Source organism: Nyctereutes procyonoides, unplaced genomic scaffold (assembly GCF_905146905.1).
Source record: "Nyctereutes procyonoides isolate TBG_1078 unplaced genomic scaffold, NYPRO_anot_genome, whole genome shotgun sequence".
NCBI lineage: Eukaryota > Metazoa > Chordata > Mammalia > Carnivora > Canidae > Nyctereutes > Nyctereutes procyonoides.
Genome location: NW_026575133.1, coordinates 7,981,686 through 7,995,986, shown reverse-complemented (window position 1 = coordinate 7,995,986; position 14,301 = coordinate 7,981,686). Strand labels below are relative to the sequence as shown.

The 14,301-nt window shown below is 38.8% G+C and overlaps 1 protein-coding gene across 7 annotated transcripts in view; it reads left to right on the top strand.

Moving 5' to 3' along the window:
• NT5C2 (5'-nucleotidase, cytosolic II) overlaps window positions 1-14,301 on the top strand; it is an 88,351-nt gene extending 74,050 nt beyond the window's left edge. For 6 of the 7 annotated variants that reach the window (XM_055346073.1, XM_055346069.1, XM_055346072.1 and 3 more), the window contains 13 exons: window positions 1,964-2,055; window positions 2,188-2,245; window positions 3,286-3,379; window positions 4,003-4,056; window positions 6,782-6,865; window positions 7,918-7,959; window positions 9,023-9,130; window positions 9,411-9,477; window positions 10,258-10,428; window positions 11,733-11,784; window positions 11,910-11,970; window positions 12,099-12,275; window positions 12,859-14,301. In XM_055346073.1, the coding sequence (XP_055202048.1) occupies window positions 1,964-2,055; window positions 2,188-2,245; window positions 3,286-3,379; window positions 4,003-4,056; window positions 6,782-6,865; window positions 7,918-7,959; window positions 9,023-9,130; window positions 9,411-9,477; window positions 10,258-10,428; window positions 11,733-11,784; window positions 11,910-11,970; window positions 12,099-12,275; window positions 12,859-13,095 (1,297 nt within the window). In that variant the 3' untranslated portion in view covers window positions 13,096-14,301. Of the gene's footprint in view, window positions 1-1,963; window positions 2,056-2,187; window positions 2,246-2,413; window positions 2,552-3,285; window positions 3,380-4,002; window positions 4,057-6,781; window positions 6,866-7,917; window positions 7,960-9,022; window positions 9,131-9,410; window positions 9,478-10,257; window positions 10,429-11,732; window positions 11,785-11,909; window positions 11,971-12,098; window positions 12,276-12,858 lie in introns of those variants that run through there. The other variant, XM_055346075.1, reaches the window with a different exon arrangement.

Sequence of the window (14,301 nt, the reverse complement as noted above, 5' to 3'; positions counted from 1 at the left end):
TTGTGCGATTTTATATTTTAGTTTTTCTCCTTTGGGGTTTCTCTGTACTATTTTTGCTTATTAATTCTATCCCCTTCCTCTTCTTGGAGTGTTTCATTTCATTCTCCAAGGTTCATGGGCATCTCTAACAACTATTATCTGTTTTACTGGTTTTCCTCTTAACCCTAAGTGTTCTCCACAGGTCTATTCCATCTTCGCTTCTTCCTCTGCACGGCAAGTGGCCTTGTCTATTGTAATAGTCTTCATGACTTCATCTGTTACCTGTGTGTAGATGACCCCAGTTCTCTCTAAAGTCTGAATCTGTTTTAAGTTCTTGACCTTTATTTCTAATTGCCTATAAAAATCTGTTTATTTTTTTCCCCCTAAAGATTATATTTATTTATTCATGAGAGACACAGAGAGAGAAAGAGGCAGAGACACAGGCAGAGGCTGAAGCAGGCTCCATGCAGGGAGCCCGTTGCAGGACTCAATCCTGGGACTCCGGGATCACGCCCTGGGCTGAAGGCCGCGCTAAACTGCTGAGCCACCCGGGCTGCCCTCTGTTTATTTTGAGCTTAATGTATCCAAAATAGAACTCTTCTTACATCTATTTCTTATCCAGTTTTCATATTTCTGTTAATGGTACCTTCTCAGAGACACTTTCATGTGAGCATCATCATATTGACTGTCATGTCCCTCATATGCCACAGCCAGTCTTGTTCATTTTACCTTGGAAGTCTCTCATGATTAATGCTTCTCTTTAATTTCCTGTGCCACCACTCTAGGATAGACTGCTGCTGCTCTCATCTGGACGACTGCAATAACCACATAACTGATTTCCCAGGCCTTTGTGTCTGTGTCATTTAGCTTTTGCTGCATAATAAATTACTTCAAAACTTAGTGGCTTAAAACATTGACCATTTTATTTAGCTCGAAATTTGGAGAGTCATCTGGGCAATTCTGGGATTGCTTTGCTGATCTGGCACAGCCTCACTCACATGTCTGGCAGTTGGCAGCCTGTGGCTGGGGTGCCTCATTTCTGTATGTAGCCTTTTATCCTTCAGCAGGTTATGTCACTCATTTATTCACTCAGAAGTGCTAGTGCAGCAAGAGTAGGCAAGCCCCTATACACAAGTGTTTTCTAAGCCTCTGGCTGGATCCCTAGTTGCTGCTGTTCAAGCCTGTATTTGAGGATGGAGAAAGAAACTGAGCCTCTTAATCAGAGGAACTGCAAAGACACACGTTACAAAAGCATAGGAAGAATTTGTAGTCATTTTTGTAACATGTCCCATTTCTTTCTCCTTTTTATCCTAAAACTGTTATTAATTGAATATTTTTGTAATTCTGATGGTTTTATTCCTTTGCTTAAAAACTATCAGTGGCTAAAACACCACCACAAAAAAACCCACAAAACACAAAAACAAAACACAAAACACAAAAACAAAAAAAACCCCAAAGCTTGTCAGTGGCACTCCATTGCCCCTGAATGAAAAGTAACAATAACATAATCTGTCTCAACTCATCTTTCTAGCTTTATTTTCCTCTGCTCCCCTCTGTCTTCTCAAATTGGACTAGTTTTGAATTGGTCTATACCTATTCTTTAAGGACCAGTTCCTGTGCCACCTTTTTCATGAATCCTTCCTGAATTTCTCTCTCATCACTCCCACATTCACTTTCTTCTACCCCTTTAGTTGAAATGCTCCCCTCTTCCTCTATTTTCTCTTTCTTGTGGCAGTTGTGATATTTTTTACCTGGTGATAACTTTTGGTGTATGTGACTCTCCTCTATTATCAGACTGAGAACTTGTTAAGGGCTGGAACCCAAGCTTTTTTATCTTCGTAGCTACTTATGTGTAATATTTAGAACCCTGCCTTGCATGTAGCCACCAACACATTTGAATGAATTTTTGAATGATTAAAATTTCTTATAGCTATTACAATGTTCATTTTTTGAATGTCAGTTAATTTAAAGTTTTTTCTTTCAGACCAGAAACTAGAGAGCAGTATCCAAATAAATTTATCCAGCGAGATGACACTGAAAGATTTTACATTTTGAACACACTATTCAACCTACCAGGTAGACTCATTCTGTGCTTATATATTATGGATGCTTTTCCTTCTTTTCAAAATCATTTGCTCAAGGGAGATAATGAAATAAGTTTGAATTATGTCACTTATAGCTTATGAATATCTATTCTTCATTTTTCAGAGACCTACCTGTTGGCCTGCCTTGTAGATTTTTTTACTAATTGTCCTAGATATACCAGGTATGTATATGGTATAATTTTCTTTTTCCAATTGATTTTTAAAATTAATGTACAGGGTTTTAGAGAACTGGCCATTGTAGGTCTTTTCTGCTTTTCTGAAGTGAATTTAGTGCTAGTGAGAGATGCCACATTGCCAGCCTGAGAGATGGGACAGCACCAGCAGCTCCATGCAGGCTCTCACCTCCCACACGGCCCCTCTCCTTGCCAGTGTGCTGCAGCCATGTTTGGAAGGGACCACTTCTGATTGGCTTCTCCTGGGAATGAAGACGGCCAGCAGAGGTGCTAATTGTGACAACTGAGTGGGAGGTTTGTGTGATGATTATCTGTCCAAGCAGAATTACACTAAAACCCCCAACTCATTTCACAGCAGCTGCCCAGGAGCCATTCAGGGGTGGTAATTTAGTTTTACTCCCAGGCCCAGCAAAATTTGATTGAGGAGTAAATATGGTTTATCCTCCCTGAAGTAAAATTGTGTTTAAATCTTGAACAAGTTATCCTCTTCTTTTTTAGGGGGAATTGCATAACACTGCTGAAAGTTTAGCCATAGGTGTCAGAGTTTGCAAACTTCTTATCCTCTCTAGGCCTTATCCACTTCAAGGCACTAAATCTGGTGAAGCACCAAGTCACTAAGCTAAATAGAAAATAAGCCATACCTTTGACCTAGAGACGATGTTAGAAAAGTCAGGATGAAGGGAACCTAAATTACCAATTTTAAGTTTTAAATGTTTCTTTGATGGGAACCTGTTTCTTCAAAGTGATGAATAAAAGAACGTGATATTTTTGGAATTGACCTTTTAGATTCCATTCTATATATTATTCTATCACTTTATGTTTGTTCACAATTATCATATTCCGTTGAACACTATAGTGTCCTCTCTGGTGGTCAGATGGATTTTCATTAGGGAGTAATTATTTTCCTAATTAGCCACAACCTTTAGCCATGTGATAATGGAACCTTTGGGTCCCCTGGGCAGTGTTTGATAATCATTTTATTTGCCTTCTTTTGGATTCCCTGTCATGTTCTTTTCATCTTTGTATAGCTGTGAAACAGGATTTAAAGATGGGGACCTCTTCATGTCTTACCGAAGTATGTTCCAGGATGTAAGAGATGCTGTCGACTGGGTTCATTACAAGGTACCTAGGAGCTCCTGCTTCACCTAATCACTCTATGATGTGTGTTTTATGGTCTGACATTAACTTTCCAAGTGCAAATAGAGCAGAATTTCTCCTCCATTAAAAAAAAAAAAAATGGATTTGCCCCCTAGTGACAGCTCTCTAGAGTATTTTTGTTCTTGTCTTTGGCTGTCCTGCTTTCAGAAGTAATGTTGATCTTTCCTCAGTGATTATGCTTGGCTTCTAGCTCTTATTTTAGGTTGCATTTCCCAAACTTAGAAGAGATCTCACTATTAAGATTATACTTACCCTATTCTTTGATGATGATTATGGGCTGTTTTTTTTCCAAATACCTCCTGCTTGACTATAATAATACTAATTAATATTTCATTTACTGTGAATTATACTGAGTAAAATATGAAATGCCTTTTGATTTCTAGTTTAAAATAAAAATAGTTTTATATTTTAAATACATTTTGAAGGCAGAGTCATTGCAAATCACATCTGCTTTATCATGGCCTTCTCTAGTTTATTTACTTTTCCATTTTGGTAAATATTTAAGAAATGCATTTGAGTTAATAGTAGACATAGTTTTTCTTATAAACTGTAAAAACTGATTTTGTTCTTTGTTTTTCTTCCTGTAGGGTTCCCTTAAGGAAAAGACAGTTGAAAATCTTGAGAAGTATGTAGTCAAAGATGTAAGTAATAAAGGGGAAAATAGATCTGCAAATCATGGAAATGAATAATAAGCCTATTTATAATGAAATGGACAAGGGAAGATACTTATTTGTCTTGATATAACATATGTCAAGTATAATCACCAGTAATTTTCAGCCAGAACATAAGTCTTAGTATAGTTTTTCCTGTTTGTTCATAGAAGGTGAGAAGACCCAGTATTTCATTTGCCCTTTAACTCTAATAATAATAATAATAGCAGCTGGAGTAGTTATTGTGTGCACATCACTGTACTAAGTGACTATATGCCATTTAATCTTCCATAGAATCCTGAGGATAGGTATTGTTACCTCTGCTTTATAGATAAAGAAACTGAGGAACAGATGTTACATAACTTGCCCAAGTTCATACAGTTAGTAATGGGGAAAGCCACAAGTCACACCTAAACGTGGTCAAATTATAACCACAATCTCAAAAATGTACATATATATGACCATTATTTAAATTGCTTTTAACTATCAACAGGAAATAATAAGGAAAGCTTTAAAATATCTTGAAAGATTTTTAAATTCTGTACTTTAGTTCATAGACTTGTACCAATGTTAATTTCTTGGATTTGATCATTTTTCTGTGGTTGTGTAAGATCTTAATATCAAGGGAAGCTAGATGAAGAATGTATGGGAACCCTTTGTACTATTTTCCCAATTTGTCTGTAAGTCTGGAATTATTTTTAAAGAATTAATTAATTTGGGCAGCCCGAGTGGCTCAGTGGTTTAGTGCTGCCTTTGGCCCAGGTGACCCGGGATTGAGTCCCACGTTGGGCTCCCTGAATGGAGCCTGCTTCTCCCTCTGCCTGTATCTCTGCCTCTTTCTCTCTGTGTGTCTCTCATGAATAAATTTAAAAAAGAATTAATTGAGAGCAAGCATGTCCATGAGCTAGGGGGAGGAATAGAGGGGAGGGAGAAGGAAAGAGAATTGCCAGCCAACACTGTAATGAGTGCGGAGCCCAATGTGGGACTCAGTCTCAGGACTCTGAGATCTCCACCTAAGCAGAAACCAAGAGGCTGTCGCTTAACTGACTGAGCCACTCAGGCACCCATGTCTGGAATTATTTTAAAATAGAAAGGAGGGATCCCTGAGTGACTCAGTGGTTTAGAGCCTGCCTTCGGCCCCCGAAGTGATCCTGGAGACCCGGGATCGAGTCCTATGTCGGGCTCCTTGCATGGAACCTGCTTCTCCCTCTGCCCCCCCCTCTCATGAATAAATAAAATAAAATCTTTTAAAAAAAATAAAAAATAAAATAAAATATAAAGGAGACACACATAGCTCCAAGATGAGATACTTTTTCCTTTTCTCACAGAGTAAGAGTAATAGAATGCAGTATTTTTTCAATATACTTTGGTACAAATTTCTTACTGTTTTTAGTTTTTGTACCTCCTGCTCCCCCCCCCCCCCACTCTCACTTCCACTCTTCTATCGCAAGAGAACACTGAGGGGTTTAGGAGAGGTCTAGGATAACTTAAGTGAAGGAACCTGTTTACTAAGAGAGAAGGAAAAGCTTTTCTTTCTGATCACGTCAGGAGTTAGAATTTCCTCATGGGTCTGCAAGTGCTGGGCATTTCTAGGTTGCATCTTGCACATGGCATTCCATTCTGCAGGGTGTTTTTTTATTATTTAAGATTTTATTTCTTTAGTTGTCAGAGAGAGCACAGCAAAGAGAGCTTCAGGCAGAGGGAGAAGCATACTCCCCACTGAGCAGAGAGCCTGATGATCCCATGTGACCTGAGCCTAAGGCAGATGCTTAACCGACTGAGCCACTCAGGCACTCCTGCAAGGTGTTTTATAAAACAAAAGTATACTTGGTGAAGCCGTATCTTACACTCCCCATGTAGAGTATTTTGCTCATGATGTTTAAAATCAGCTCCTCTTGGGGCACCTGGATGGCTTAGTTGGTTAAGCGGCCAACTTTTGATTTTGGCTCAGGTCATGGTCTCAGATTCATGGGATCGAGCACACAAAGGAGTCTGCTTAGCACCCTGGGTGGCTCAGCAGTTGAACGTCTGCCTTTGGCTCAGGTCGTGATCCCAGGTTACTGGGATCAAGTCCTGCATCAGGCTTCCCATAGGGAGCCTGCTCAAAAAAAAAAAGAAAAGAAAAAAAAGAGTCTGCTTGTCTCTTTCCCTTTCCTCCGCCTGCTCAAGTACGCGCTTGTTCATGTGTTCTCTAACAAATATTTAAAACAGCTTTTCCTGACCTTTTCCATACCTCATTCATATACTTTAAGAGATTACAAGGTAATTTAAGCTCTTTCCTGAGGCAGACATGAGGAAGGTAGAGATGTTTTTGTTTAAAAAACATTATTTATTTTTAAGTTGTTTTTGTCTGTGTATGCATATGTGTAATCTCTATACCCGGTGTGGGACTCAGACATAGAACCCTGAGATCAAATGTCGAATCCTCTTCTGACTGACCCAAACAGGTGCCCAGAGGTGTTTTTAATAAGCATATATAATAATAATATCACCCATGTGTATCATATATAAGCCTATAAATTATATATACCATGTATACTACATATATTAATACTTCATTCATGCATAGTGACAATGTGGTCACTTAAATGTAAAATTCTGAAACCAGCCCTTCAAGGGCATCCTCTATTCTTAATCCAGTGGAAAAAAAACTCCAAGTGTAAATGAGTATATATTTGTGTTTTAGTGTTTGACTCATCATCCTATTACTTTGCAGGGAAAACTGCCTTTGCTTTTGAGCCGAATGAAAGAAGTAGGGAAAGTGTTTCTTGCCACCAACAGTGACTATAAATATACAGATGTAAGTGTTTAATATTCATATTATGTCTATAGAGAAGAATATTTTGGCCTAAAGCACTGTGAAGATAATGAGGACAGTAGTTTGTTAAATGAGGGTAGTTTTTTGCCATTTCATTTTGAGAACAGAGTGAAAAAATATCTTTAGCATAAGGACTACATCAGAGTGGTTCTTAAATTTTTCTCAGTATTCCTTTTGACTATTTTCCCTGATTATAATTGGCTACTTGAAGGTTTTAATTTGGAGGTTATTTAAAACATTTGTGCTGATTAATGGCTTCTCTGTCTCTTTGGTGCATCGTTTATACAAACTTGAAAGTCACACATTTATTTATTGTACATCTGTAAATGCCCTCCCTGTTGTTGGGAGCTAGATAGCAATAGATGGTGCAAAGATGTTTTGACTCTTAGCCATCAAAATTTACTGCCTTTTAACTTCAAAAAAATGTTTTTGCCATGATTAAAGCGTCTAGAAAAGCCAATTTAACTCCTTGGCCTCATCTTACTTTTGGTAAGACAGTTGCAAGTTTTTAGTACTAGCAAGCAGCTCAGTGCTCCCCACTTCTCTTTATGTAAAATCTTAATTTAGAAATGTGGTGATCTGGAGTAAGCAGTCTTACAAAGCCAAGAAGTCTTATGGTTCTTTGGCTTGGTAATCTAGGAACAATAGTTAGGAGGCCAAGGTGTATTATTCCCATGTGAGTCATTAGTTTTCTTGATGCCCTTACCTCAGATAAACATTCCAAATGTATGTTCCAGTGCTCCAGGAGAATAAGGGTATATGGATGAAGCACAAAAATATGCTTCTGGGCTAATAATGTGTCCCAGAAGAAGCCTGTGTCCTACTGAGAATGTCAGCTTTTGTTTTATGAAGCTTTAATTTCTGGCTTCAGCTGTCATGATTTCATAAACTTAGAAGAAACAAGAATGTGATGAACCATATTGAAAAAGACGTGTCTTATGAAAAGCTTGAGTCTGAGTTGTTTTCTTTGTAGGTGCTATGTATCTTTTGCAAAAGTAGTATATGGACCTTATGTTGGATTTTTTTTTTTCCAGAAAATTATGACTTACCTGTTTGATTTCCCACATGGCCCCAAGGTACTATATATAACTTAATAGACCATTGCTTTAGTAATAATGAATGCATTTAGTCATCCTGAAATATTGAGAGTAAAGGAATTGTCAGAACTCATTGCAGGAGCTAGTATAATTTAACATTGCTAGGGTTTTGAAAACTTAGTAGACAGAAATAAAAGGGAGAGATATTTGTGTGATTAGTGGGATGGGATCAGAATAATATGCAGAATTGTTAAGTTTGTATGGTAAAGACTGGAATTTTCAGATTGAGGAATATATCTGATTAAAAGAAACAAAATATATATATTCTTGACACCGTCTAGATACTGCTCTTAGTTATTGCTGAGTTCTGTGCCAAGAGAACAGTTAGCTTTGATATTTAGCAGAGAATTTTTCAGTCCTGCAGTGGGACTACACTCAGATTTAAGGACTACTCGTTGCAACTTAGTCACATACTTGTGGGATTTTTGTACTAGGCTTGAGTAAATATCAGTAAATAATCGCCCAGAAGCACGGTATGTATTGCTCTTCAGCTTGACCTTAAAAATTTAATATCATGGTTCCATTTCAGGATGGAGATAATGTCAATGGGCATAACCTCTGTGTTAGTGCTGTGGTGAGCTTGCAGTATGAGCCAAGGGCTAATAATGTGTACCCAGAGCCATTATTCTGAGAACATAACTAGTAAAATTTGCTAGTAATAGTTCCATGTTAGTTTGTATAATACTTCAGTTCTCATGCTGATCTGCCTCTTTCTTAATCTGTGTCTGGAGTATTGATTTGCATTCTCCTTGGCCCCTTTTTAGCTTCTTTTAGCCTATTTCAGAGTGTGAGCACACGTTCCTTTATATGATGCATTGCTGTGAAATAATTAGTAGATAAAATGATTTACAACATGTTAATTTATATTTTTACCTTGCCCTCTTCCAAAAGAACGTGGCTTATAATAAGACACAATGTTTTTCACAAAATAGTGGGATCCTCTGGGTATACTTAACATGCCTTACATCCAAGTGAGATGAAATATTAGTGCCTTAAGGTTAGGACGATGTTTTTGGCTGTTGCTCTTTCTCATCTTCATCAGCCTGGGAGTTCCCATCGACCATGGCAGTCCTACTTTGACCTGATTTTGGTGGATGCACGGAAGCCACTCTTTTTTGGAGAAGGCACTGTACTGCGTCAGGTGGATACTGTAAGTCAAGAGGATGATCTATCTGCTAGCCCATGTCCTTTGTATTTATCCTTTCCCTACTCTTATTCTTCCTAAGGAAAGAGGTATTTTTAACTTATTAGCCATATCTTTCTTTTGAATTTAATCTAAGTTTTAAACGTTTTCATTGAGATAGCCAAATAAATCCAAAATAATATAATTCAAAAGTGCTGTTCATTTAGCTGCCTATCCAAATCACATTTTGAGTGGCAATTGTGATCAAACAATAAATTATTACAAAGTCTGTCATCTCTTCTCACAGAAAACTGGCAAGCTGAAAATTGGTACCTACACAGGGCCCTTACAACATGGCATCGTGTACTCAGGAGGTGAGTCACAGATTTCCCTTTTAGTTTGTCTTTGTTCAGACTTCTCTGGGAAAGTTTTGCTGTCCTCCTGGTGTAGTGCCACCCATACTCCTTAGTATTCTGAAGATATAGTCCACTGGAGGTAAATGCTTCGTCCCATACTAATGCAATAGGAGTCGGGGAGAATGGGTTTGGAAAGTTGTTAGTATGACCTAATGAGTCTTTTTTTTTTTTTGAGAGAGAGTGCACCAGTGAGTGTGAGCAGGAGAAGGGTACAGGGAGAAGCAGACTCCCTGCTGAGCAGGGTGCCTGATGTGGGGTTTGATCCCAGGACCCTGGGATCATGACCTGAGCCAAAGGCAGAAACTTAACTGACTGAACCATCCAGGTGCCCTGGCCTAATGAATCTTTGGTTTTACTAAAAGGATCAGTTTTTCCTCATCCTTTTACCTATTTGAGGCAGTTCTCAAAGGGTTCCTCATAGAGCCCTCATGGACACAGATGCAGATTTTGTTGCAGTCTGATGAGAAATGGGGGCGGTACTTTTGGAGGGCTATATTCATTAAAACTGAAACATGTGGTTTTGCTGCTCTTGGATTTGGTAATCAGGAGCACTGGTTAGCTCAGTGGAACTGAAGGCCTTGCCTTAGAGGCACTAAAAGGAATGATGAAGTAAAAACTAGTGGTGGGTCTTTAAGAAAGTTGAGCCCTTTTTCTAGTCTGGTCCTTGCGTAAGAATGAAATTAGCACAGTATTTGCTGTTTTTAACATGGAGACATTTTTATTATTCCATTGTTTCAGGTTCATCAGATACAGTCTGTGATCTCTTGGGAGCAAAGGGCAAAGATATTTTGTATATTGGAGATCACATTTTTGGAGACATTTTAAAATCAAAGAAACGGCAAGGGTGGCGAACTTTCTTGGTGATTCCTGAACTTGCACAGGAGCTGCATGTCTGGACTGATAAGAGTGGTAGGGAACCATTACTCTTAATTTCTATCTAAAGGGTCAGCTGTGAATCAGTCCTCTTTAATGAACTCATTATTTTGAATGTGGGGAGAAAGCGGGGGACAGAGGTGGTCCTAAGATATTTAGATAACTTTCTTCTAGCCAGGTAAGGTACAGAACTCCAAAATTTGAGAAAATAGTAGAGGTTATCTTGTTCAGACTTCTTGACTTCCTTCAGGGTTAAGCACAGAATGTTGCTATCCTAAGTTATATTTACCGTAGCAACTAAACTGAATTCCACTTTCGTCTGTAGTCCCGTATTTTCCAACCATATTTACTAGTTTCAGTTTCTCTGCCATGAGCCTGTATCTGTGATTTGAGGGCATTGATGGCTCTGAGTAGTCATATGTCCTGTTTTTTTCCCCCTGCTCTTCTGAGAAGTAGAGAATGAGGCCAAATTGTATTCTCTGAACTGTATGCTGAATTGAGCTGTATGTAGGTCTAGTTACATAAAGTGGTTTGACACGTAAGTTCTCCAGCCAGTCCTTGCTAGCATTACCCACAGTGTGGGGAAAGGTACTGCTTCAGGTACTTACCCCAGCTCTTCTACTTAATATCTTCATGCCCTTAGAAGTTACTGGGACACCTGTTTCCTCAAATGTGAAAATGAGGATAATAACATACTTCATTGAGACTTAACTGGGGTGTAATATATGTACAAAAAAGTTACAAGTAAACAACGTTTCTCAGTCATGGCACCTCATCTGACCCACAGAACAGAGAAATTGATATGTGTTTTCAGTTCTCCCCAAAATAAATAAAACTTGTTACACACAACAGATCCATTAGGGTTAAATTCTTTTTGGGAAAGCCAGGTCGAGAAAGATGGAACACTTTTAAAGCATGCAACAGATCCTAGCTGTTGCTAGTCCTTGGTGGTATTTTCTAGCCAGCTCTTCATCTCCGTTTTCAACCTTCCACCGAGGAGATTCTATAAATCTAGTTGATTTGTAAGCTCAGAGTCAGCATCCATTTGGAAGGGAGAGTTGTAGTGAGTGGCATTCAGGTAAGAAGAAAAGCAGTTAAGGGAGAAACCATGGCTTTCATCTGCTGCTAGATCTCAAGCAGGCCAGGAGTGGGTTTTCCTAACACTGGAGAAAGAAGTCGTTTTGTACACTTACCTGTAGCTTTACTTTTCAACCATGTCTACAACCTTTTAATTAGTTCCAGCAGCAGTTAAAAACTGAATGCTTTTTATTTTTTATTTTATTTTATATATTTAAACAATGCTTTTTAAAAAACATTTTTCTTTCCCTTCTGAACTTTAGCACTTTTCGAAGAGCTTCAGAGCTTGGATATTTTCTTGGCTGAACTCTACAAGTAAGTTTCTGGATTCTCAAAAGAAAAATTTCTTCCCTAAAAACCATCTACCTTTTTGGGAATCACCTAGGGGTGTAAGAGACATCTTTCTAGAGATTTTCAGTGGTGTTTTCTTTTGTTTCTAGGCATCTTGACAGCAGCAGCAATGAGCGCCCAGACATTAGTTCCATTCAGAGACGTATTAAGGTATCCAAATGGGATTTGGGAGAAAACTTGGAAGATCAAGTTGTGATTTTTTTATTTCTGCTATTTTATAGGGATTGGTGTATAGTCAGCACTCAATAACTATTTGAATTCAATCTTTTCTGTTCTAGAAAGTAACTCATGACATGGACATGTGCTATGGGATGATGGGAAGCCTGTTTCGCAGTGGCTCCCGACAGACCCTCTTTGCCAGTCAGGTGATGCGATATGCTGATCTCTATGCAGCATCTTTCATCAACCTGCTGTATTATCCATTCAGCTACCTCTTCAGAGCTGCTCATGTCTTGGTGAGTTAATACAGTCTTACGCTACTATTTTCAATTAAGATATATTCTGTAAGGCTGAGATCTGCAACCAGGTTTATAGGGTGGTACAAGAGAGTTTCGGTCTTTCTAATGTGCAAAAGCCCACAAGCAGGTTACATGGTTGCACAAAAAGGGGTCTTTGAGAAAGCAGGATCAAGATCAAATGTTATAGGGTGGGTATAGGTTTACCCTGAAATGTATATTAAACGTTGTTTGAGTAACGAAGACTTTCCTCTTTGTAAGCATAAAAACCGTATTTCTCTCATTTAGTGCTATGTTCTGATACTGACCTATAGTTCAGGACTGGTTTTTGCTGCAAAATAAGAATCTTTCTCCCTCATCTTTTCTAGTTTGCAGCTGAATGGTTTGGACAGTTTTGAAGAAGAGAGAAAAAAAGATAGCTTTAGGTAGTTCTAGAAAGACATTATTTCAGTATCTAAATTGGCTGGGCCTCTGATCCATTATAGACATGTCTCTGCACAGCCACCTTAAGCGGGATAAGGGATTAGGATTTGGAAAACTGTTTTAACTCCACTTGCTTTCTTAATCTCTGACTTTGTTTTAGATGCCTCATGAATCAACGGTGGAACACACACATGTAGATATCAATGAGATGGAGTCCCCTCTTGCCACCCGGAACCGCACATCAGTTGATTTCAAAGATACCGACTATAAGCGGCACCAGTTGACCCGGTCGATTAGTGAGATTAAACCCCCCAACCTCTTCCCACTGGCCCCCCAGGAAATTACACACTGCCATGATGAAGATGATGATGAGGAAGAGGAAGAGGAAGAAGAATAAAGAGGAAAACCAAAACTGAGCATCCATTAAACAAGTCTGGCAGGACTCACAGGAGCAGAGGATGGGTTCTAGTGGTGGGTGGGGAGCTCCATCAAAGGTACATCTGGAAAGTTTCTGAAGACTTTAAAATATTTTAATCATAGAGAGATACTTCTTAGATTTGTTTGCACTCTTTGCAGATGGTTCAAATTGTAATGGAGTCTGTATTGAAAGAAAGTAAGGGTAAAGCTGGGCTGAACTGCATGCAGATGGCTCCAACGTGGCTTGTGACACTGTTTCCTTGTCTTGTTTCATTCTCAGTATGTATTGGCTACACCAGGGGTGGTGAAGAGTCTCAGAGTGGAGCAAGGGTGATGGGAAGAGGTGATCCAAAAATGATGTTATGTTACAAATTGTGCTCTTACTCCAAAGTCCATCCTGAATTTTTCCGTGCATTACACAGTATTATATATCAGTGGAGAAATATATTGTTCCCATTATCAAATGTAGTCTTCTGTTCAGGTCAGGGTTCCTTTTATGAGCTTTCAAGTGTCCTCTATGCCTGTGGGCAAACTAGGGGCTGCAGTGGCCTTGCACAAGGGTTTGCTTTGCTGAGGGCTGGTCTGGAATGCACTGCAGTGATTCTGTTTTGAGGTAAAAGTCTTCATCTCTTCTTATATTTTTTTGATAGCAGAGATGCTTATTATCCAAAAACAATCTTTTTCTCATCTGGGATGAATCTGTAGAAAGAATTTAAGCTGAAAGAGGACAAAGGAACAAGCTCTGTGAAAAGGAAAAGGAGGAACCTCCTTCTTTCATTAGAGCATAACTGAGTGAACTTCTTAGTGTGGGCTAGTGTGGCTCATGCTCCCAGAGTCCCAGCCTTCTCTTTTAGGGTGGATTGCTATAGTTCAAAGTCAAGCTTTAGAGGATGGGAAAAGGGTGAAGTCAGAACCTTCCTAAAGCAGAGGGCACAATCAGTGTGAATAAATTCACTTCAGAATCCCAAGAGAAATCACTTCTTGTTGTTTTGAACAAGAATGGATCATTACTGTGTACTAAAGGGTATTAGACTGCCTCAGGTGCAGTCAGAGTGGCTACAGCAGTTCCAACATAGTGTAGACTTGTACTTTACCCTTCCTATATTCCTTCCATTCTTACTGGTGAACACAGATGGTAGATTTAGCTGCTCTAGAATTCAATAAAGTATAATATTTCTAATACTGA